Source organism: Hyposmocoma kahamanoa, unplaced genomic scaffold (assembly GCF_003589595.1).
Source record: "Hyposmocoma kahamanoa isolate Upper Pololo Valley unplaced genomic scaffold, ASM358959v1 78, whole genome shotgun sequence".
Taxonomy (NCBI): Eukaryota; Metazoa; Arthropoda; class Insecta; order Lepidoptera; family Cosmopterigidae; genus Hyposmocoma; species Hyposmocoma kahamanoa.
In genome coordinates this window covers 23,302,873-23,325,664 of record NW_020653945.1, presented here as the reverse complement: position 1 = coordinate 23,325,664, position 22,792 = coordinate 23,302,873, and the positions used below count along the sequence as shown (strand labels likewise).

At 37.6% G+C, this 22,792-nt stretch overlaps 1 protein-coding gene across 1 annotated transcript in view; it reads right to left on the bottom strand.

Annotated features, from left to right (window-relative positions):
• The window catches only part of LOC113232753 (diacylglycerol kinase eta), a 64,454-nt gene that overhangs the window by 8,999 nt on the left and 32,663 nt on the right, over window positions 1–22,792 (bottom strand). Inside the window, exons 4-5 of the mRNA XM_026467530.1 lie at window positions 10,256–10,461; window positions 414–610 (exon numbers count right to left, since the gene is read on the bottom strand). Of these exons, the coding sequence (XP_026323315.1) occupies window positions 414–610; window positions 10,256–10,461 (403 nt within the window). The remainder of the gene's footprint in view (window positions 1–413; window positions 611–10,255; window positions 10,462–22,792) is intronic.

The window sequence follows — 22,792 nt, the reverse complement described above, 5'->3', positions numbered from 1 at the left end:
CTGATTCCAAAAAATATTCTGTATTTATTGTAATAAAGACAATATCTTTAACAATGCCGTGCAGTTCTATTCGGTGGTGTGGGAAAAACATCAAAATATCTAATTTCAAAACAAATGGAATCACATTTCATCAGTAATTAAATATTAAATATGTTATTTTGCAATTTTCGACCATTATAGCAAAAAATCAAGTTAACTGGTCGATTTGAAGCGAAACAGTTGACGACACCTATTGACGACACCCGTCACTTGTTTCGAAGTCGGGCTAGCCAAGTAATGATATGGCAGAATAGTTTTCAAACAAATGAAATGACATTTCGTCTCTATTTCTGGTTATATACTCGATGGCCGTAAAACTTGACCAACGCAAAAATAATGACTGTTGGCGAATTATATTGCGTTAATGTACTAACGTGCATATCAAGCTTATCGACCTCCTGCAGGACCCAACCAACAGATCCATCTCCCGAGCAGACGAGCACCCGCAGCGGCGCAAAATGCCTGAACAACCGCAGCCCCAGCCTCGGTCCAGCCCCACTCAGCTCGAACACTTGCGCTGGATTCAGTAGCTGCTTGAATCTTCGCAGGAACTTTACGCCTTGATTGTCACCTGGGATAGATTCGTCGTGTATATAAGTATCGTTGGAGTAATATTTTTAGTGATCAGTTTTTTTATGCTCGTTGAAGGAAAACTTTATAAGTACACGTAAGTACTTCTGTGAAAGTAGTGAATATAAATTTGGTTTTGTTATTTTGGCAGTACACAACACAAAGAGAGTATGAGACCAAATAAATTAGCATATTAAGAAGTATAAAGTTAATGAAATCATGAATGAATGAATCTACGCAAATAAAATTAATAAAAAGAACCCCAGATAACAAACAGTGTACCCCAAAAGTTGCCATCTATAAGTCAACTTCCTCGTAAAAACCAATTTCCGTTGCTTTGGCACAATTATTCTGCCATGCAGACTGTCTTGACTCTCTTAATATTACCATATTACTATAATGTCAACGAATTTACTTAGATATAGCAAATTGTACGGACAGGTGGAAGTAAAATAAATACCCATTTTATGATTGTGATCTCTACTAACTGGGAAAAAAGCTGATGATCTAAAAACAGCTGCATAGCTGATGTTCATCAAACAAACACGTAAGTACACTTTTGTCACACTCCGGACACTCCATACAATGGTCGAAAATTATTTACCTACTACTACTACATACAGCAAGGCGCTATCTGCACACGCGCAAATGTGTGTGATGTGGCAGGGTTACCCATCACTTTCTTGGATTATTACGTTACGTGATCAGAGCGGCAACATAGCGAAAATGCTAACGCGAATCTATTATCTATGATTCTATTAATAGAATACAGAATCCTAATAATTACACATGTCTATGATGTATTTATATCAAAAAATATATTAAAAGCAATTAAAATGTTGTATTTTGGACATGTACTTATAAATAAGGTAACAAAGGTATTTGAAATGGTGTGTCCAAGTTGATCATCATTACTTTATAGTGTAGATCTATGCGTACTATATGTATACTCATATTATTCTCAATAAATCAGTGTTATACCAGCCTTCGCTCGTTTCACTCATTGCCACCAGCTCCCATCCTTACATGGCGACCCTGCCCTATTTGGGCTCTGCCGCTCGCGCCGCGACTTATATTACAAATTAAATAAAAATGATATCGGACAATAAGTGAATGAAATACGCGTTTACTGACATTGTGTGCATCAGTTAAAATTTTTAATTTTTACTCCCAAGCTTCTAAACCGGAGCCACAAATTTCACAAATTACATCCCAAATCGGTTACCACAACACAGTAACCAGCACCCAGGTAGAAACACACATCGGGATGATTTCTTGGTACATGCTGGCGTTTATTCTAATTGTTATAATTGTCGGAACAATGATCCCCTAGTGAGACCAGCGGGCTCTGGACAGGGACTCCGGAGCCTGCATTGCACGGCCTCACTCGTCTGGGGGGCGGGTCGGAGGACAACCGACTCGCCCCTCCGTTGGCGCGGGAGCCCTGGCGTAAGCTAGGGCGGCCGGGCGGCGTCGTGGTGAATGTTCACTGATCCCACGGCGCCGACTCAACCGGCGAGAGGGAAATCCGGGGGGGTTTTAGTGGGGTAGGCCCTCCAGTCTGGAGGGAGTCCCCACATAACCCCTGAGTCTCCCTGGGCTCAGGGGTATCCATAAAGATTTCCCTCCCGTAAAAAAAAAAAGGTCATCTTCAAGGTTACTTTTGCCTCTTTTAAATTCCTTAAACCACCTAAAAACTGTTGCACGAGAAGGAGCAGAGTCCTCTAATGCTGACTGCAAACGTTCCAAACTCAATGGTTCAGTTAAACCACATTTAAAATCATAGAAGATCATAGCACGCAAATGTTCACGGTTAAGATCCATTATTGTAAAGAAAAAGCGCGGGAAGCGTTGTAGTAAAATGACTAACAATGTCATTTTCTTTTTAAATTTAGCTAAATTGTTTTTGGTGATCAATTTTTAAATAAATTTGCTTTTTAAAAAGATTAAATACGGGTGCGTTCCATTTTTAAATTTCGAGCATCTCAAAACTTATTGAGTGCCCCTTAGAATAATAACGCAGTGCCCTACGTATAGAGAAACTATGCAATGATTTGGTAGCAGTTCGGCAATATTTGTAGGAATAGGAAAGGAGAAAGAGTTCAGCAGTATATACAAAAAGTTGAGGAAATAGTAACGCAATATGATACATATATAGATAGGATTAATAAAGTGCTACAATTCAAAGACGAGAATGAGAAAAAATTAATACAAAGGTACAGTAATGATTTTAAGGCTATAAACCATAACATTCACACCTTGTTACAAACTCGTGAAGGAACCATAAGTGAAGAAAGTAGTGAAGAAGTAGAAAAAATAAATATGGCGAAATTCGATTTAAAGCTCGCTTTAAACCTTTTAACCGCAACGACGGATGCGGAACAAAACACTAAAGACCTAATATCTGCCACATAATATTACACTTCTATTTTAGACAAGGATAGTGAGACACAATTTGTCTTGAAAACCAGACTATTGCAGTCGGCAAGATTGAGATTTTCATCCGCTTACCAGTCAATAGACGAACTTCTTAGGGACATGAAAAGGTAGCTATTGCCACAAAAATCGGCAACTGCCTTACAAACAAAATTGCAACAGGCTAGACAATACGAAAAGTCGATTGACGACTTCGGTAAAGAAATAACGGAATTGTTTGTGGACCTTACGATCTCGCAATACGAGGGAAACTCGAAAAATTATGACGTTCTACGCCCAATAAATGAGAAAAATGCAATTAGAAGATTTGCCGACGGGTTGCGAAATGGAAGGGTCGGTACCATTATAACAGCTCGTAATTTGAGCACGCTAAAGGATGCTATACAGACCGCCCAAGACGAAGAGATTTCAACAGCCGCAAGTACCTCTTCGGGAGTAGCAGAGATTATGGGTACGTACCAACCAAAATCACCATATAAAAATAATTTTAATAAAAGACCTTACACGAGGTCACATGGGGAGCACACAAGGTCAGCGAGGTCAAAGTTATGCTAAATCTAGACCGTCACGATCTTACAGACCTCCGCAGGGTAAGTACCAGAGGAAGAGTAGGAATTTCTATAACGGAAACGCATCTCGAGGTCGATACAGTGGAAATTGCCGCATTTCTTCAAATGAAAGTATGCATTTCGTGACCCAAGAGCCCGACAATACAGAGCCACCAAAAACGGACACAGAGCCGCTCAATTATTTTTTTCGAGCCTATTTGTATCTGCGCGTGTAATTCTTTAAACAAAGTGTCATTCATTTTAAATAAATATGAATGTAAGTGGTTAACCGACACCGGGGCATCGCTCTCTGTCGTCAAGTATGATCAAATACATAGTTGACGAATACCATTTCATAAAGAGCGACTATGTATCAATGGAGTTGGTGGAACTGTAACTTCGGAAGGCTATGTTTATCTAAAACTGAATCACGGCACTGATGTTTTCAAACATAAATTCTACATTTTCAAAAAGTTACCATGTAAAACTGAAGGAATTATGGGCCAAGATTTTTTTAAAAGCATAGAGCCACGTTAGATTTCCAATTAAATACTATGAAATTACAGACAAACACGGAAAAAAGTGTTGTGTTGAGAATTGAACATTCGAAACAAAATAGGGAAACATATCTTACTGTACCAGCACGCTGCGAATGAATACATTATGTTAAAACCAATTTAAAAGGGGACTACGTCATAAGTAGTCAGGAATTATGTGACGGGGTTTATCTAGCGAACACAATAATTCGTCCCGTAAATGGATTAATACCATTAAAACTATTAAATACTAGAAATGAAGTCGTTAAATTAAATTATTTCAATTTGCATACAACAAAATTAAATGAGTATTTTATATGTCATATACTCAAACTGAAGTAAACTCGGATAGAGTTAAATAATTACTCTCTCAGCTAAAACTAGATTATTTAAATGAGGAACCAAAGTCCATAGAAAATATTTGCGCCAAATTTCCTGATGTTTTCCATCTACCCGGGGATAAGTTGTCAACAACATCACTATATCACCAGGCAATCGAATTAAAACCTAATAGTACCCCAGTTTATGTAAAATCATATATTTTACCCCACTCACAAAAGGTCGAGATCGATAGACAAATTCAAGGTATGCTAGATGACGGCATAATAGAAGAATGTAGAAGTGCGTGGTCTAGTCCACTGTTACTAGTACCTAAAAAAGTAGATAGCGGCGTGAAGAAATGGCGCGTGGTCATAGATTATAGGAAATTAAATAACCAAATTCAGGATGACAAGTTCCCTCTGCCAAATATAACAGACATACTGGACTCGCTATCGGGCGCCGTCTATTTTTCGCACCTGGACTTGTACCAGGGTTTTTATCAGATAAACCTGCATGAAAATAGCAGACAATACACAGCGTTTGCTACAAGCAAAAATTAGTGTCAGATGACCAGACTACCTATGGGGTTAAAGACTAAAGATTAGCCCCAGTGCTTTTTCCCGAATGATAACGGTGGCTATGTCAGGTTTAAACTACGAGCAATGCCTTGTTTACCCAGCCGATTTGGTAATTTATGGTAGAAATTTGGCCGAACATAATAAACACTTACTAAATGTTTTAGCTGGGTTAAGAAAGACTAACTTAAAATTAAATCCCTCCAAATGTCAATTGCTTCAAAAAGAAATTCTTTATTTAGGCCACTTAGTATCCGAAGCAGGCATACTACCAGATCCGGAAAAATCTAAAGTACTTGAAGAATTCCCAAGGTCACAAAGTACAGACGACGTGAAGCGCTTCGTAGCCTTCGCTAATTATTATAGAAAATTTATAAAGAATTTTGCAGAGAGAGCTTGTCCTCTAAATAAATTATGTTCCAAAAATGTACCGTTCCAATGGACAGATGAATGTGAGCATTCATTCCAATCATTAAAAACCGCGCTTATAAGTCCACCAGTCGTACAGTACCATAATTTTACAGAGGAAAACGAATTTTTACTACAGACGGATGCATCGCGTAACGCAATAGAGGCTGTACTATGTAACAGTGATGGCAGGCCAGTAGCGTACGCAAGTACAGGTTTAAATAAGGCCGAAAAGAATTACCCCACTATAGAAAAGGAGCTTTTGGCAATAGTGTGGAGCGTCAAACATTTTCGACCTTATTTATTATTATTATATATATATATATGTATATATATATATTTACGGACGAAAATTTAAAATTCAAACGGATCATCGACCTTTAGTATATTTATTTAGCATGCGTGACCCTTCCAGTAAGTTACTAAAGTTCAGGTTGCAACTAGATGAGTACAGCTTCACAATTGAATACATAAAAGGATCGAAGAATGCCGCCGCTGACACGTTGTCTAGAATTAGTATCACATCCAAAGAATTAAAACAATTGAATTAAAATGTTTTGAATGTTGTGTGACCACAGCGCAAGCGAGAAGAATGGCAGATAATGTAGAAAATAATAAAAAGTTAAATTCACCGGAAATTAGTCATCCCCTAAACTCGAGGCCCGTACAACCGAGAGTTGTGGAGATAATTAAGCAACCGAGAAATTTAACTGAATTGAGGTTAGTTGATAATAGAAAAATTAATGAGTTAAAGAGAAAAGACCTAGTGACGAATTGTTCAAAATATTTTACTTACGTAAAAAAGCTAAAACTGCATTTATTTAAATAGTTTTTCTCGATCACCCAGTAACGCGAGACGTACTGGCGAGGGATTTAGCTAATCTATGTAAGCAATTAAGCATAAAAGAGATATGCATAATAAAGAATAAAAATAATGAAGAGGTTTTAACCGGACTCATAAGTGAAATAAAGGCAAGTACAGATTGGTCAGATCTACGCATATGTATACTAAAGGGCGTACAGAGAATAGATAATGCAGACGACAGGCGCGTCATATTGAATAACTTTCAGCTTTTGCCCACAAGTGGCCACGCGGGTGTGAGACAAATATTAAATTTATACGTAAATTATCAAATTGTAATGACTAAAAATAATATTCATTATAATAAACTTTATTTATAGGAATATTAAGCGTGTCTAAAATGTAATTTTCATAATTAAAGTACAAAAACGACTTGTCATGTGAATGCATTTCAACTTATTGATAAATATTTTATCATTGTTTTCATTCTTTTATACACATTTCATAAGTTTGGCTTAAGTCATGTTGTTTAAAAATGTTACTTAAATGTCCTGATATTTATATAGATATATATATACGGAATCCTATCATTACTGTTTTTAATGGAAATAAAATTATGATATAAAACCAATGGCGCCACCAGTGGCGCCACACTGCAAAGCATTCTCGTTTCCTGATTGGATAAACCAACCACAGGAGTGGTATTTGTACTGTATAAAAGGGCTTGCTCATGGTATTTCAAAAAACTATTGTTGGGTCCGGTTGCTGAGCAGTAAGTAAGTTAAGTAATCACTATTTCACTTTTATTGTCATTGTATTTCTTTGTGAATTTGTGTATACATTGTTCCATCGAAATTCAGGGTTTAGTACCCTGCAATTTCCTTACAAATGTGTAATAAATTATTGCTATGCCTTACTTCTGTACCTATTCTAATGTGAATATTATACTTGTTTTAGACCGTTAAAACTAATAGATATTGACTTTCTGGGCTTATATGTCCAATAAATACGATTTGACCTGTGCTTTGTTTGTTTGTATTTACAACATTCCTACAATCAGTAGATAAATTATATTTTTATATCGCAATTAGCTTCACGTAGTTTAGGTTTAGGAATCGATAAAGTAGATAAAGTAAATTTATTTAAAGTATACCCCCTTTTATTTAATAATTAGATGTTTTTGAACAGGAATTAAATATTAGATATATAACATTTGAAGCTTAGAATTTAGTAAAGAAAATTCTCCGCTAACACGGGCATCAGGCGAATGTCAAACAATATCAAAAAGTATTATTGTTGGCAGAATATTGAGAAGGATGTGAGGGAATTTGTGTCAAACTGTGAGCAATGTCAGAAAGAGAAATATTGTGTAAAAATTAAACAGCCTTTAGAAATAACTACGATATCAAATTATGCGTTCGAAAAAGTATACCTAGATAAAGTGGGTCCACTAACTAAGGACGCAAGCGGTCATGTTTACATTCTCACTTTACAGTGCGAACTGTCTAAGTTTGTAGAAGTAAACTCAATACAGTCAAAAGATGCAGTCACCGTATCTAGGACATTCGTGGAAAACTTTGTACTACGATTCGGGATACCGCGGGAAATAGCAACAGATCGTGGCACATAATTTATCTCAAGTACTATGAAGCAGGTATGCGAACTGAAAATTAGCCAACTCACATCGACTGCGTATCACCACGAGTCGATGGGACCCCTAGAAAATACGCATAAGACAATGGGCGCGTATTTGCGCCTTAATTGCGAAAAACAACCATCATCGTGGAGCAGCTGGCTTCCTTACTGGTGTTTGCGCACAATAATACGGTTCACGGCGAAACAAAATACACAACACATGAGCTGGTATTTGGTAAGTCATGCATATTACCAAATAATTTCACAGGTGGCGTAATAGACCCTATGTATAACTACGACAGCTACCCGTCGAGTCTGTATTTGAACTCGACATGTATGTCGAGTTCAAATACAGACTCCAGGTAGCACAAAACGATGATAGAAGTAACTTAATAGGGAGCAAGGTGAAGAGAAAACTAGCCTACGACTGTAAAATAAATCCAGTTCAGTATACGAAAGGTAAGTATCTGTTACTAAAAAACAAAACTGGAGGTAAATTAGATAGTGTTTCTTTAGGTCCATTTTTAATCTTGCAAGATTTAGGTAGTAATGTAAAGATAATGAGAAACGGAAAAGAAGATATCGTGCATAAGAACCGCACCAAACCATATAATATGTAACATATATAATATGTAATACCTTAATTTAATTGAAATCAATTTTATAGTATTTTTAATAATTGTTTTAATAATTGTAAATTTAGTAATTGTAACCATTTACTCGTAAGTCATTGTGTAATAATGAGCCAATTCCTATATTTTACTATGTACAATCTTATGATAACTATGTAATTTAAAATAGGTTTATATTTTTACTATTTTAATATTCTTATAGGCTTATACGTTTAATTTAGAGGAAAATATCGGAGTAGAAATAAAATAAGACAACCATGTTTATTTTATTTTTTTTCTCTCCAAGGAAGGTGTAGTGTAGATCTATACGTACTATATGTATACTCATATTATTCTCAATGAATCAGTGTTATACCAGGCTTTACTCGTTTCACTCATCGCCACCAGCTCCCATCCTTACAACTTAGTTAATAATTAGTTATATTCGCTACTTACATAATATTTATCGGCAATATAAATAGAAAATTCGAGAACCCTTGTCTACTAGCTCACGAAGTAATGACGCCTCATTATATTGATATAATAAATCAGTATTTTTTATACATACATATATTACTCTGCAGTAAATAAATGAAGAAAACAATAACTGAATGAGTCTCAGACATAAGTTTTTTTACTTAGCTACTTCGTTCCACGTTTCGGAAAATGATGATAAACAGCTGTACACAGCACAATTCACAACGATTATAAATAGTAACGTAAAATGATGTTTTATATTAACGTACAAGTTTCGTAATGAATAAATGAAAACTATATTCAAATATCAAAGCCGTCTTCGCGTGAAAACGGTTCGGCGGCAACCTTGTTGTCGTTCCGTCAATGTGACAGGCAATGTGCGAGACGTGGTGCGGTATCTATAGCCAGGGAGGGGCGGAGAGTGTCCATTCTCTTTACTTTTTATTCTCTGCTTTAGTTTAAATGTTACCGCCATTTTAATTTTTTTTTAAGTAGTACAGGTACGTATTTTTAATTCTCGCAGTTATGAACACTGGGCAGTTGTTGGCTTACATTATGTCTTTAACAGTATGGATAGTGTTGGTGAATTACATGCGAGTGTATTGGGAGTAAAGTGTTTACTGAGAATACTAAAATACTTGATACTAATTCTTTTCTTTCCCTTTTTTTCCTCTTCGGGAGCAATTATTACCTAATATATAGATTTAAAAGTTTAGAGTAGTAGACAATAATACATACATTTGTCCGTCCAAATAAAAAAAAAACACTGTCAAGATCGGTTCAGCCGTTTAAGAGCTACGATGCCACAGACAGATATAAATGCAACAGACATAGGCTTCATATAAAAAGAAAGAAACTTCATTGTCAGAATACAACGATGACGACGTTGCGAAATGAGTTTCTTTAGCCACTTGCTTGCAATGGTTTTTATTGATGAACATTTCTAATTACCTAGAGGTTCCTCATCACGGTAAGGTTTTTATTTTGTGCTATCGACATTTAGTGATAGCTGATTAGTGAAATAATTACGCACTAGTGGGTTTTTTGGTTGTTTTATGTTGTTCCTAAAAATATTTGCAATGGTTTTTATGGATGAACATTTATAACCACCTAGAAGTTTCTTATCACCGTATGGTTTTCTGTGCTATCGATGTTTACTTATAGTTAATATGTAAAATAATTACGAACGTGTTGGTTTTTTAGCTGTTGTATTTTGTTCCTACAGTTTATACTACTTGCATTTTTACCGATAGGGTTTCAAACGTATAACGCAGAGGTAGTTAGCATAGATGTTTACCTGATCTAGAATTAACGAACACAATAAGCGGAGAAGCATTAGGAGGTCTATCTGGAACCCAGGCGTCGTCGGGACCCACGGAGTGCAATCGGGTCGGGGGCACGATAGAAGCACGCGCAGGGCCGAGTTGACATGAAGCGCGCCAGCCTGGTTTGCATGCGGCGTGTACGCATTTGCGACACCACACGCATCTGAAGTCTTGCAGCCTGAGGAATTAAATAAATTTTAGAAACTGTTAGATAAAAATCACGAAATGACCTCTAATTTTCACATTTTTTCAATTGATCCTCGAAATGCTACAGGTTATTAGGACAAAAAGTAGATAATTAATTATATTTATGCATGATCGACAACTGTCACTACGGATTTTTTTAATCCCTTTGGTTTTAGAGTTATTCCGCTAAAACGAATTTGGTACTTTTAATGCGCAAAATTCAACATCTCCTGTCGCATGTCACGCGAACTTCAGGCATATATTTGTTTCACAAATTTGGGCGGAGCCAACGTCAAAACTTTTTTGGCATACTCCCTCTTAAGCAAACTTCGCTTAGTTTTGCACGCGGTGTGGTTTCCGTTGTTATCTTATAATGATTTTTTTTGTATCTAAATAGTGTAGGTGTATGTGTTTTTTATTTTTTCCCAAACAAAGTAACGTTTCGACGACGACGACCTCCGTGGCCCAACGGTATATACTATGGGCGCTGGATGATGAGGTCGCGGGTTCGATTCCCGGTAGGACAAAATTGGGGAAAAGAACTTTCTAAATTGGTTCTGGTCTGGGTGTTCTGTTCAATTCCGTTGCTCGGATACTTATAGTACAGGGTCCTGTACTCTAGTTTGAGGACCATGCAATTGGTGTAGTTGTCTGGCATATCATCATCATCGTAACATTGTTTCGGGTTCTTTATAGGTCCTGTGATCACGTTTTTTTTACTTAGATTACGTACAGTAATAAGTGTATGGGAATGAAGTTAACAAAATGGAAAGGATCAGGATAGATGTAGCTCCACAAGGAGCCGTCTCGCGATTCCTTTTGGGAGATGAGAACCGTTCCTACCTACAGGTTTGCACCGTCAATACCAAACACTGAGCCAAAAACAAAACCACGTACCTTGATTTGGTTACCGAATACAGAAGCTGCTGGATCACAGCGGCTAGCTAGCCGGCACCGCGTGACGTCAAGATGTGAGGATAGTTCGCGGGGCGCGGTTTTGGGTTATGAACAAATTCAAAATATGTATGTTTAGCACCAGGTTTGGCGGTCTCATGAAATTTTTTTAGAGAACACCAGGCATTTCTGACTTGTTGAGGTGGAGCGCGCGTCGAAATAATGGCTTCTAGTGTTTACGCGCCCTCCTATAGGAGGCTCCTTTGTGAATGATGTATTTGACGTTGCAAACCGCGCGAATGTTAAACGAAGAACTTACACGTATATAATAACCATACAGTAACAATCAATTACATTGAGATTAACTATTTTTGAAAGCGTGTTTTATACGTAATGTTCGAATTTTTGATGATAAAAGTCATGTGAATAAATAGACAACATTAGTCGTATCCTATCCTTCCCTATCGATTGCTTCATTCATTACACCGCTTGCCGATTCCGGAAATACCCGGGAAATCCCGGTACTGGCGACGTGCAGCCAGTCCCGGTATCACGTTTATAGATTCCCGGTACTCCGGTTATAGCAAGAAACTTACTCAGTTGCGAGTAATAATCGAGTGTCCACACGAGCGAGCAGATAACGTTCCACGCATCGTTCGATTAATGTTTTATGATCGTTTACCAATTGAGTTGGATTGCAAGTCTCGAATTATATGAAGCTACAAATAATAAACAAAATAAGTACCAATATGAAGATTACGGCTTCGTGGTGAACGTAAAAATTGCTTTATTTGTTCCATTAACCAGTTGTGAACAGAGATGGGCAGTATTTTAAAACCCAATTAACTCGTTTGGGTTTTAACCGGGTTGTTACATAAAGATTCTAACCTATTTTTGTCTAAAATCGTGGGCAAAAACGGCGAATATGGGGTTTGATGTAATTCTATACCAATTTCGATGTAAAAAATTTTTTTTCAGACGAAAAAGAGGTAACGTCACACAGTATGCACCTTGCAATACCTACTGTGGATTCTCATTTACTGCTATCGAATCATAATGTGCACCCCACATTATGATTCGATTGTTATGAAAATGGACTTAAGTGCACCCAAGCACGATCAACAGTTATTCTATCGATAAATTTCAATGCCATTATCAAGCGAATCGATTCAATAGAAAGGCAAAATATGCAAGCAAGCTATAAACATGTTGTAATAATGTCATTATATATGAACAAAACTAGATTTACAAATATTTAGGTATAAACCTGTTAGGTGGTCAGGGCATCGAATGTGCTTCGAAATGATTTAGGAAGTACTGAGAATACCGGGAGTATCTGTGCCGAGTTGAGCCGTACCGGGAATAAAAACATTTCGATAGCCGACAGTTTGCAACTACTAGCAATAGACCTGTCGTCCAATTTGAACTTCGGCAGATACATTGAATTTATGGCCAAAGTTGCAGCTAGGAAGCTTCGCATTCTTTTCAAGGTGATGCGTTACATCACACCGGGACAGCCCCATGTCTTTCTACACAAGTTTTGTTTATAGTGACCCTCCATATCAACCTCTTGGTTATGCGGGAAGGGCACTACAGCCTGTGCAAGCAAGCCCACATAGGAACTTTCTCAGGCTAGTGCTTTGGGTGAGTTGCTTCAGTTTCACACCAGAATAGTTACTTCAGCTGTATCAAGTTCAAGTCGGATCATGTATGGAGTACCGCTGCCACCTATGGGATGATTTTGCTAAATACAAACTGACCTTGGATTCAGTTGAAAGTGTGCCTAGAGCCTTACAGGTGGCTCGGTACTCTACACTACAGGATATTCAGGAATTGCATGATTTAATTCCGCCTTTCCCTTTCAATAATAATAATAATAACGCACACACTCAACGTAGCCCTGCACTAGGGAAACCCTGTGTCGTGGGTGCCTTGGACACACACATAGACAACCACAAGTTACACCCAAACTCACGAGAGAATTAATGTAGGCCATACAAATATTTCTCCCGGCCCGGGAATCGAACTTGGGACCTCTGCGTGGCAGTCCGGCATGGTAACCGTTAGGCAACCGAGGCAGTGAATAATGGGCATTATTTACAGGTGTACATGGTACATCGTCGATCTCATCAAATACGCACTTATTAAGAAAAAAAAAATTAGAAACCGGACCGGTTTTGCAAGCTCTACTAGCATCGTACGCTCACAAAACGCCCCAATAAATGGTTCGCTTGTTTCAAAGTTCTTAACAGTGTTTTACGATCGAATATCCGATTACATTACAGGTGAATGCTCGCGATAAAGAATTGCCTTTATTGTACTGTTCTTGACAAGGATCGTTGTTTAACTTGAACAAAACTTGTTTTACGAAAAATGCTTTACAAAGGAATTCTTCGCAACTTGTGTAAGTCTTAGAAGATTTTGTGCTTGTAATTGCAGGGGAGACCAAGGAGAATTCTAATGGTTACAAATTGTTACAACTCCAGTCTTTCCTTTCCTTTTACTAACATATCTTTTTCAAAATTACACAACTACAAAATTATACAACTACAAATTGTTTCCAACGTCCTAAACTTGAAAAGTTTGAATATTAGAATTTATGTCACAATAGCACTAACTATAGGTCAAAAGCTTATTATTGGCAAATTTTTCGGTTAGTCTGAATTCACACGCTTGAGTAAATTGCGTCAAATGGAGCGCTGATAAAGCGGTAAATGTGTTCGCTGATGGTCAACGGTTCCGAGAAATCGACTTTACGAGAGGTGGTAACAAATTTTCCCGGTCTATCGTACAAGTATAAATAAAAGATAAGACGATAGAAATTTGAGAATACTTAATAATTTCGTAATGTGTCTTTTGATGATATTATGTACGAATGAACGTACGTAAAGATAAACTTGACAATACTGTATACTTCTTTCACAGAGTGTTATGAAAATATAGGTTTACAATATAAATATAGGTTTATAATAGATTTCTTTTTATAATATCAAGTGACGAGACGAACAAGTCGTGCGCCAGGTGGTATTTTTACAGATGAGATCGCCATTGGCATGGCAAATGGCACGTCATGATACGATTTTGCTATATAAGAAAAGGTGAACGGATTTCGAAAGGGGAACGTAAACTGCATAGACAGTGAATTGTTTTTGTGAGGTTATAGTACGAATTTGACCGGCAATCCAACTTACAGGCTTATATAGCATTGCTCTAAGAGCTCATAGTAGGCCCCCAGAGCTTTAAATAGATCTGAGGGGCACTGCCGCTGCCCACGTCACCGTGAGATATAAGTAGACAAATCCCATATGCCTGAAAATTCACCAGCGCCCTTACCCTTCAAAACCGGAACCTACGTTCCGGTAGTAGCAACGAGGTTTTACAGCTACAAAACAACAAATCAAAGAGATAGAAGTGTTCGTGATTGGCCAAGTGCCGCAAGACCTTTAGGCTAATTTCACCAATCAGAAGGCAGTAGAGCGTTTGAGTAGCGTCGTAATTGATATTTTAATTAAGAATTTTTAATATAATAAGAAATATAGAATGAATAGTAAAGAAAGAATAGAAAATAAGAATTTTTCGGTTTAATAGCGAGTACATAGTACACTTTTAGCAGCGATGCAAACGCGCGTCCGTGAAACGTTACTTTTGCGATTTTGTCGATGTAGTCGCGGGTTTGCATCGATGCAATCGCCTATAAATCCCAAATGTAGCGATGCAATCGCGTGTTTGCATCGTTGCTTAAAATCGCGCGAGTGTGTAACCGCTCTAAGAAGGGCGCCTTTGTGATATTGTATTGTTAATACAATAGTGTATTAACTCAAGAAGTGAAATATTATTTTCAGAATCGATACAATACGAAATACTCACTTCCCGTGAAAGATTATTAAAAGGTACATATAGGTTAATTACAGACATCTAAAAAATTTCCTACTTGCCAAATATTTTTAAAAATAAAAGGAAAAAATACTTCTTTTTTTAAATAAGGACAGTTTTGTCCACAACTAACTCACATAATGTTTGTCTCAGTTTGAGTTCATTAAGTACCTAGATATCTTTTAATTGTTTCTTACAATAATCTACCGACGTTATATTGATGTGTAGAGAATGAAATTTTACATTGAGCAATGGTAGAATTACACGTATTTTGAGTGACGACACTATTGGAACAGTAGCGCGATATGGTTTATGAAATTACAATTGACAGATTAACGTATAGGAGTAGAAACAAATGTAGTATTTAATGCAATCTTAACGTTACTGAGTTCAAATTCAATGTTTAATGAAAAGTCTATGTATAATAATACAAAGAAATTTCCTTCATATTAAAACCTTTATATATTATATTGCATTGAAGTAGAATGCCTCGTGACGGGCTTAGACCGGCTTAGCACTTAAGCGGTTCTTTCAATTTCCCTAGAGCTATCCATTTATCGGAGAAAAGTGCTTTTTGCACTTAATCAATATCGTGCAAAAAGTAGTGATAGCCCAGTGAAAGAAGGTCGACGGTTTCTATCCCCGTGGCAGCAAATACTTACACGCACATTCTAACTTATTACATTATCCCCTAATTACAATTATGCACACAATAGTCTTAAGCTGTACTTAATTTACTTGTTTTTTAAAAATGCCTTGGAAAACCAAAGTGATTGATTGGACACTTTCACTGTTATGCGGAACATCATCATCATTTAGCCATACGATGCCCACTGCTGGGCATAGGCCTCCCCAATGATCTCCACGACGATCGGTCCTGCGCTGTCCGCATCCAACGGCTACCCGCGACCTTTACCAGATCGTCGGTCCACCTGGTGGGGGGCCTACCTACTGAGTGTTGTCCGGTGCGCGGTCGTAATTGAAGAACCTTTCCGCCCCAATGGCCTTCGGTTCTCCTAGCTATGTGCCCCGCCCACTGCCACTTCGGCTGAGCAATTCTTCGAGCTATGTCGGTTACCTTAGTTCTCCTACGGATTTCCTCATTTCTGATTCTATCACGTAGGAAATATCGAGCATAGCTCTCTCCATTGCCGGCTGAGTGACCTTGAGCCTTCTTGTGAGGTCCATAGTGAGAGACCACGTTTCTGATCCATATGTGATCACTGGCAACACACACTGGTCAAAGACATCGTCTTGAGACATTGAGGTAATTAGGTTTCCCGAACGCTTCCCATCCGAGCTGGATTCGACGAGAGATCTCTTTCTCAAAGTTGGACTTACCTAACTGGACTGTCTCTCCCAGGTATACGTAATGGTCAACAACTTCGAGTGTAGTGCTCCCAATTTTAACTGGAGCGGGTACAACATGGGCATTTGACATGACCTTCGTCTTATCCATGCTCATCTTAAGAACCACTCTTTGGGAAACACTACTGAGATCTTCGAGTATTGTGTTCAGGTCTCCCAAGGTCTCAGCCATAAGAACTATATCATCGGCAAATCGAAGGTGTGTTAGATACTCGCCGTTGATGTTGATGCCAAGTCCTTTCCAGTCCAGAAGCTTAAAAAATATTCTTCACCGCAGCTGTGAACAATTTCGGAGATATCATATCTCCCTGTCTCACGCCTCGTTGCAGTTAGATAGGATTAGAGCTCTGATCCTGTAATCAGACTGACATAGTGGCAATTTGGTATAAGTACCTGAACACCTCAATATACCTACAGTCTACTTGGCATCATTGCATGCATTGGTGAGACTGCAGTACCGCACAGGTCTCGATCGAATCAAAGGCCTTCTCATAGTCCACAAACGCTAAGCAAAGTGGCCGGTTATACTCCTCGGTCTTCTGTATAACCTGCCGCAGCGTATGCGTATATGTGGTCTATAGTACTAAATAAATGCGGAATCTACTAAAGCCATTTGAGGTTGTGTAGACTCTTGAATGTAATAGTTATAAAATTTCACATATACATAGATAACTTGTGTCATTAAGTTTCGTATTTTTATGACATTCACATGTGGCCTTATTAAAGGATACGAAATGTGAAGACAATAGGAAATAAACGACAAATCACATAGGTTTAAACTCACGTGACAGGCAGCTGTGAATTAAAACCAACCAATCACAAAGCTCTAATATCGTGGAAAGCAAATTGAATTGACGAATCCCATGGGTTTAAATCACGTAGACAGTGAGTTGTAATTTTGAAATTGATGTAGTTTGAAACACGTGAAATGACAATAAGCATAAAGCATTACGGTATTACATTTTTCACGGTTGAGTTCAAGGTAGTTAACCTCGTAATGGCTGTACGCATTAGCGCCATTCACGTGTAACACAGCCACTTAAGTTACCTCGGGGATTACATTCATTTAAATAAACGGCTTGATTTAGGAAACCACTTTGCTTGTTTTGTCTCCAACCAAACGCGGTAATTTCGGCAGTCATTTGTTGACATTTAGGTACTTACTGCAATTTTATTGTTCCTTATTTAAATATATTAATTAGTACTCGTGCACCACCACACCACTTACCTGGAGGCCTAAAAAGGCCAAATTGTGCAATTCTGCTAAAAGCTATTCATTTACAGAACTGTTCGCCGTTCTGTAGCAATTCCTCTTATTTTCGTAAAACGGTCCCACATTTCGATGAATTGTATCCAATTTCACTTCAATTGACCAGCAGATTCTGCTTAGGTGTTATAATTGCCACATCAAAAAAAGGAAAACCGTAACTTGTTTTAAATTCGACGATTCTTTTAAATTTGATTTTATAATATTCATAAATGACTTATTACGAGAATTTAGTGTACATAAGTATGTTCATCGATAAAACAACCACATAAGAAGATTAATTTACCAAAAAACCAAGAATTTCATAAATTTTCTATGATTTGGCTGGCAACAAGTTACAAGTTGTCAACGTCAACAGCAGTATCATACCCTTGTTTAGTTATATAAATAGCACAGAATTGGACATATTTAGTTTTGTTTATTGTATTTTTTTTTCAAAGAGCTCTGTCGATACAATCGACGATGACATTATATTATGATGACCAAAACAAACAAAATTGACAAATGATTAAGGAATTAACGTTTATATTTAATTAATATTATTGAGATTTCTTCGTAATCTGGATAATTAATATTTTAAACTAAATACTTTACACGGCTCTTACTGAAATATTGAAGACTTAAACTGAAGAATCTTACACTGAAGACATAAATCGAGACATTTTGTACTGAAGAAAATGAGAAACTAATGACTAGGCAGTATGGTCTTTGACCTTCACCTGTTCCACGCGGAACGAAGGAAAACAAAAAAAAAGAGAATATGTGTCAAAACAAATGTTTGACTAAGCATTTCCTATTTTATAGACCATTTTACGCACTTCCATACAACAGTGTCAAATAGATGAATTGCGTTATATGAATTGTTAGCAATTCATAATATGAATAATTGTCAATCAAGTGATCTTTTTACGATTGTAAATATGAGTCTTATTAGGAATATATTATGATTCTGTTAGTGCGGCCTTTTTACGTCACTTGGTCTCTGACTAGGAAATTATCTGTATTATAGAATCAGAGCATTGAAGTTAACACCGCGGCAGTGCCCGGAATACCTAAACCAGCACTAATTTAGAAGAGTTTAAAAAACTTCCTTCAAGTTCATTGAAAATTTCTAGCTAAAGTACAGTGTGCTTAAATTCATAATTTCATATGCTCTATACGCTACCCCCTTAGGACCAGCACAAGCCGGCGGACGGCAAGGCAGAGGATGTTAAATTAAGCAATGCATATTTTATGCTATTGCACTTGAAATAAGGTTAAATATCAATGCTCTGAGATGCAGAGAGAAATGCGCCACGATGCTCCGAGGTCAGACTTAGAGCATTGCAATTTACAACTCCATTCAAGAGGAAAAGCATAAAATATGTATTGATAAATTTAATATGCGCTTGCCCTTATTCTCTCCCACACACGCACGCCCGCATAAAACGAATAATATAATCATGCCCTGATCACACAGAGGCTCTAAGGAGGTTGCAATGTACGAGTTTATATGAACCCTGACACGCTGAAATGCGCTTATAAACTTGTACATTACAAAAATTCACGCGCCGACCTTTGTATGGCCTAGGCATTTTTTTTGTTTGTTAAGAAATAGACAACTTGACAAATACAAATTGACAAATATTAAGAATGGATACTGGCTCTTGTAAACCGCTGCGCAAACGTGTCTTGTATCGGATACAAGCAACATGCAACTAGAAGCGAATATTTTAATTTCATACATTTGCGGTTGCCGCAATCGGTGACTGTGTCCATTTCATATGAATTAAATGAAAATAGAATATAATCGCTTCTAGTTGCCAGTTGCTTGTATCCGACACAAGATACAGGTTCAGGACTCGGGGCTTCATTACTGTGCTGCAACAATAAACATTATTATTATAAATTATTGACTACGTATGATTACAATGGAGAAATCAACAAGTTTTTAAGAATTTATAATTAAATATTCTTTGTCCTGGAAATTTGTTCGGAAATTTTTGTCACACATTTTAAAGAGCGATTTTGAAGGCTTTTAGTAACTTTCTCTAACATAAATATTCTATACACCAGTTCAAAAAGCTCCCCAGAGAAGCCCGCAGGCGTTTTTGAAATTAATTTTTAACGTAAAATGTGATGAGTGCCAAGTAAGTGTTTGCCCTCTCTTTTAGACTTCATAATTGTCTCTTCCTTGATCACGTCAATAAACATGGTCAGCTAACTGCAGAGGCTTTTTCCTACCATGATTTAGTATACCTTTCGTATAAAATCCGTCCATCTAAACCAAAGCCTAGAATTCTAATGCAAAGACATTTTGCTAATATTAATTTGTATAAACTGGTCAGTCATTGATCAGGCCAGTTCCGTTGATGAACAGGTGCAGCTTTCTAACTCTCTGCTTGTGCAATTATTAGATATTCACGCCCCTGTTCGTCCTGTACGCATCAAACATCTTCCTGCTCCTTCGCTTGATGATGTTATCCGAAAACATATGGGTATTAGAAATCGAGCAAAGTCAGTGTTTGCAGCCGATCCATCTGATATGAATCGGAATAAATACCACCATAACCGCTGCTACACTTTGGTTAGGGATGCTCAACGTCGTCATATCCATAAGTCCGTCGAAAATGGAGACCCTGCTAAAGTCTGGAAGTTTTTAAAATGTTTAGGTGTTGGTAAAGCTCAAGAAAACAAAATCCCTAATAACTTGGACCTAAATCTGCTAAACAGTCACTTCTCTTCTTCCTCTATCCTTGATGATAAGGTAAAATCAACTACTTTGCGACTTTTCTCTTCATTGCCAACACCTAATATTCCCCCGTTTCATTTTAGTAAAGAAACTAATTGTGAAGTTAAGAAGAACATCCTTGCCATCTCGTCGATTGCCGTTGGATGTGACAGCATAAGTCGTAACATGATCATCCCTCTCATTGATATCCTTACTCCAGTCATAACTAAAATCCTCAACACCTCTATCTCATCTGGTACTTTTCCTACGGCGTGAAAAGATGCCCAAATGATTCCTCTTCGAAAAAAACCAGATCCTTCTTCCTTTTCCGAGTATCGCCTGATATCTATTCTTCTTTTTCTCTCCAAGGTCCTTGAAAAGTTAGTTCATCACCAACTCACTCTTTTCCTTGCCCGTAACAACCTTTTGAACACATTTCAATCCGGTTTCCGCCCAAGTCATAGTACGACAGTAGTCGTCGAATGTCGTCAGAACGACATTCGATTAGGGATGGACAATCAGCAGCTTACTGTCCTCACATTGTTGGACTTCAGTAATGCTTTCAATACTGTCCATTTTGAAATATTAGGGGTTAAAGTATGAAATTGCCGTTTTATTGCAATGGGTTCTTTGAATTTTCATAGAATCTTCATGGTTTGAGGTTTTCGTATGAAACTTTTTTCAAATGGTTTCTGTAATTTTTTTTTTTAAATTTGAAACATTTGAATATCGACTTTCAATTGTTTTTGTTATTCAATTTAGACAAGAAAGATGGATACTGCGAAAATTCGAGTGATTTTTGAATACGAGTTCCGACGCGGAACTAACGCGGCAGAAACAGCCCGCAATATCAATGCTGCGTTTGGAGAGGGGTCTACTAATGAACGCACCGTGCGATTTTGGTTTAAACGCTTTCGTGATGGAAATTTCGACTTAAAGAACGAGCCACGAGGAAGACCGCCCACACAGGTGAATAACGATGAATTAAGAGAGATAGTGGAAGCCGATCCTAGTCAAACTACCCAGGAATTAGCGGCATGGTTTAACGTTACCTTACCCACAATATTGACTCACTTGCGTCAAATCAATAAAATAAAAAAATACGAAAAATGGGTGCCTCATGATTTGACTGATCTGCAGAAAGAAACGCGTGTTGAAACTTGTGTTGCCTTGTTGAACCGGTACAGAAATGAAGGAATATTGGATCGAATTGTAACATGTGATGAAAAGTGTAATGGTAACTGTTTGGTGGTCTCAGCATGGTGTTATTCACTATAGTTTTCTCCGATCTGGTCAAGCAATAACGGCAGATGTCTATTGTGCCGAACTCCGAACCATGTTGACAAAACTAGCAGTAAAACAGCCCCGACTCATGAATCGATCTTCACCATTATTGCTCCACGACAACGCGAGACCTCACACAGCACGAGAAACCATTTTGACCCTTCAGGAACTGCAGTTAGAAACCATTCGTCATCCTCCGTATTCACCAGACCTTGCTCCAACGGACTACCATTTTTTTCGTGATTTGGACAATTATCTACGTGACAAGAAGTTTTCTTCCCAGGAGGCAGTACAAAATGCTTTCACACAGTTTGTGCAGTCTAGATCGTCGGAGTTCTATCGCAAAGGCATTAATAACCTTCCCATTAGATGGCAGCAATGTATAGACAATAATGGCAACTATTTTGATTAAATAAATTTGTTAAAAATTTAAAAAATAAACAATTTAGATTTTCAGTACAAATCGGCAATTTCATACTTTAACCGCTATTATTACTTCGCTACTCGGGTCTCTTGGCATTTCATTGACAGTAATTGACTGGTTTCGAAGTTACCTGTATGGGCGTCGGCAGCGCATTCGCTATGATGATTCACTTTCTTCGTGGTATAATGTTACTGCCAGTGTGTCGCAGGGTAGCGTTTTATTCCCTCTTCTGTTTGCTATGTTCATCAATACCATCACCTCTTCACTCACTTCTTCATACCATCTCTATGAAGATGATCTTCAAATTTATTCACAGGCTAATTGAATTACCCAATGCCATTAGTAATACTAACAGGAATCCTATCAAGACCCAGAGTATAATTATTGGCAGCCCCCGGTTCAAATCGCGCATCGATCATGGCTCATTGCCTACCATCTTATTCGATGGTATTCAAATCCCTTACTTTTGATAAGAGCTTAACTTAGAAACCTCAAATCACTGA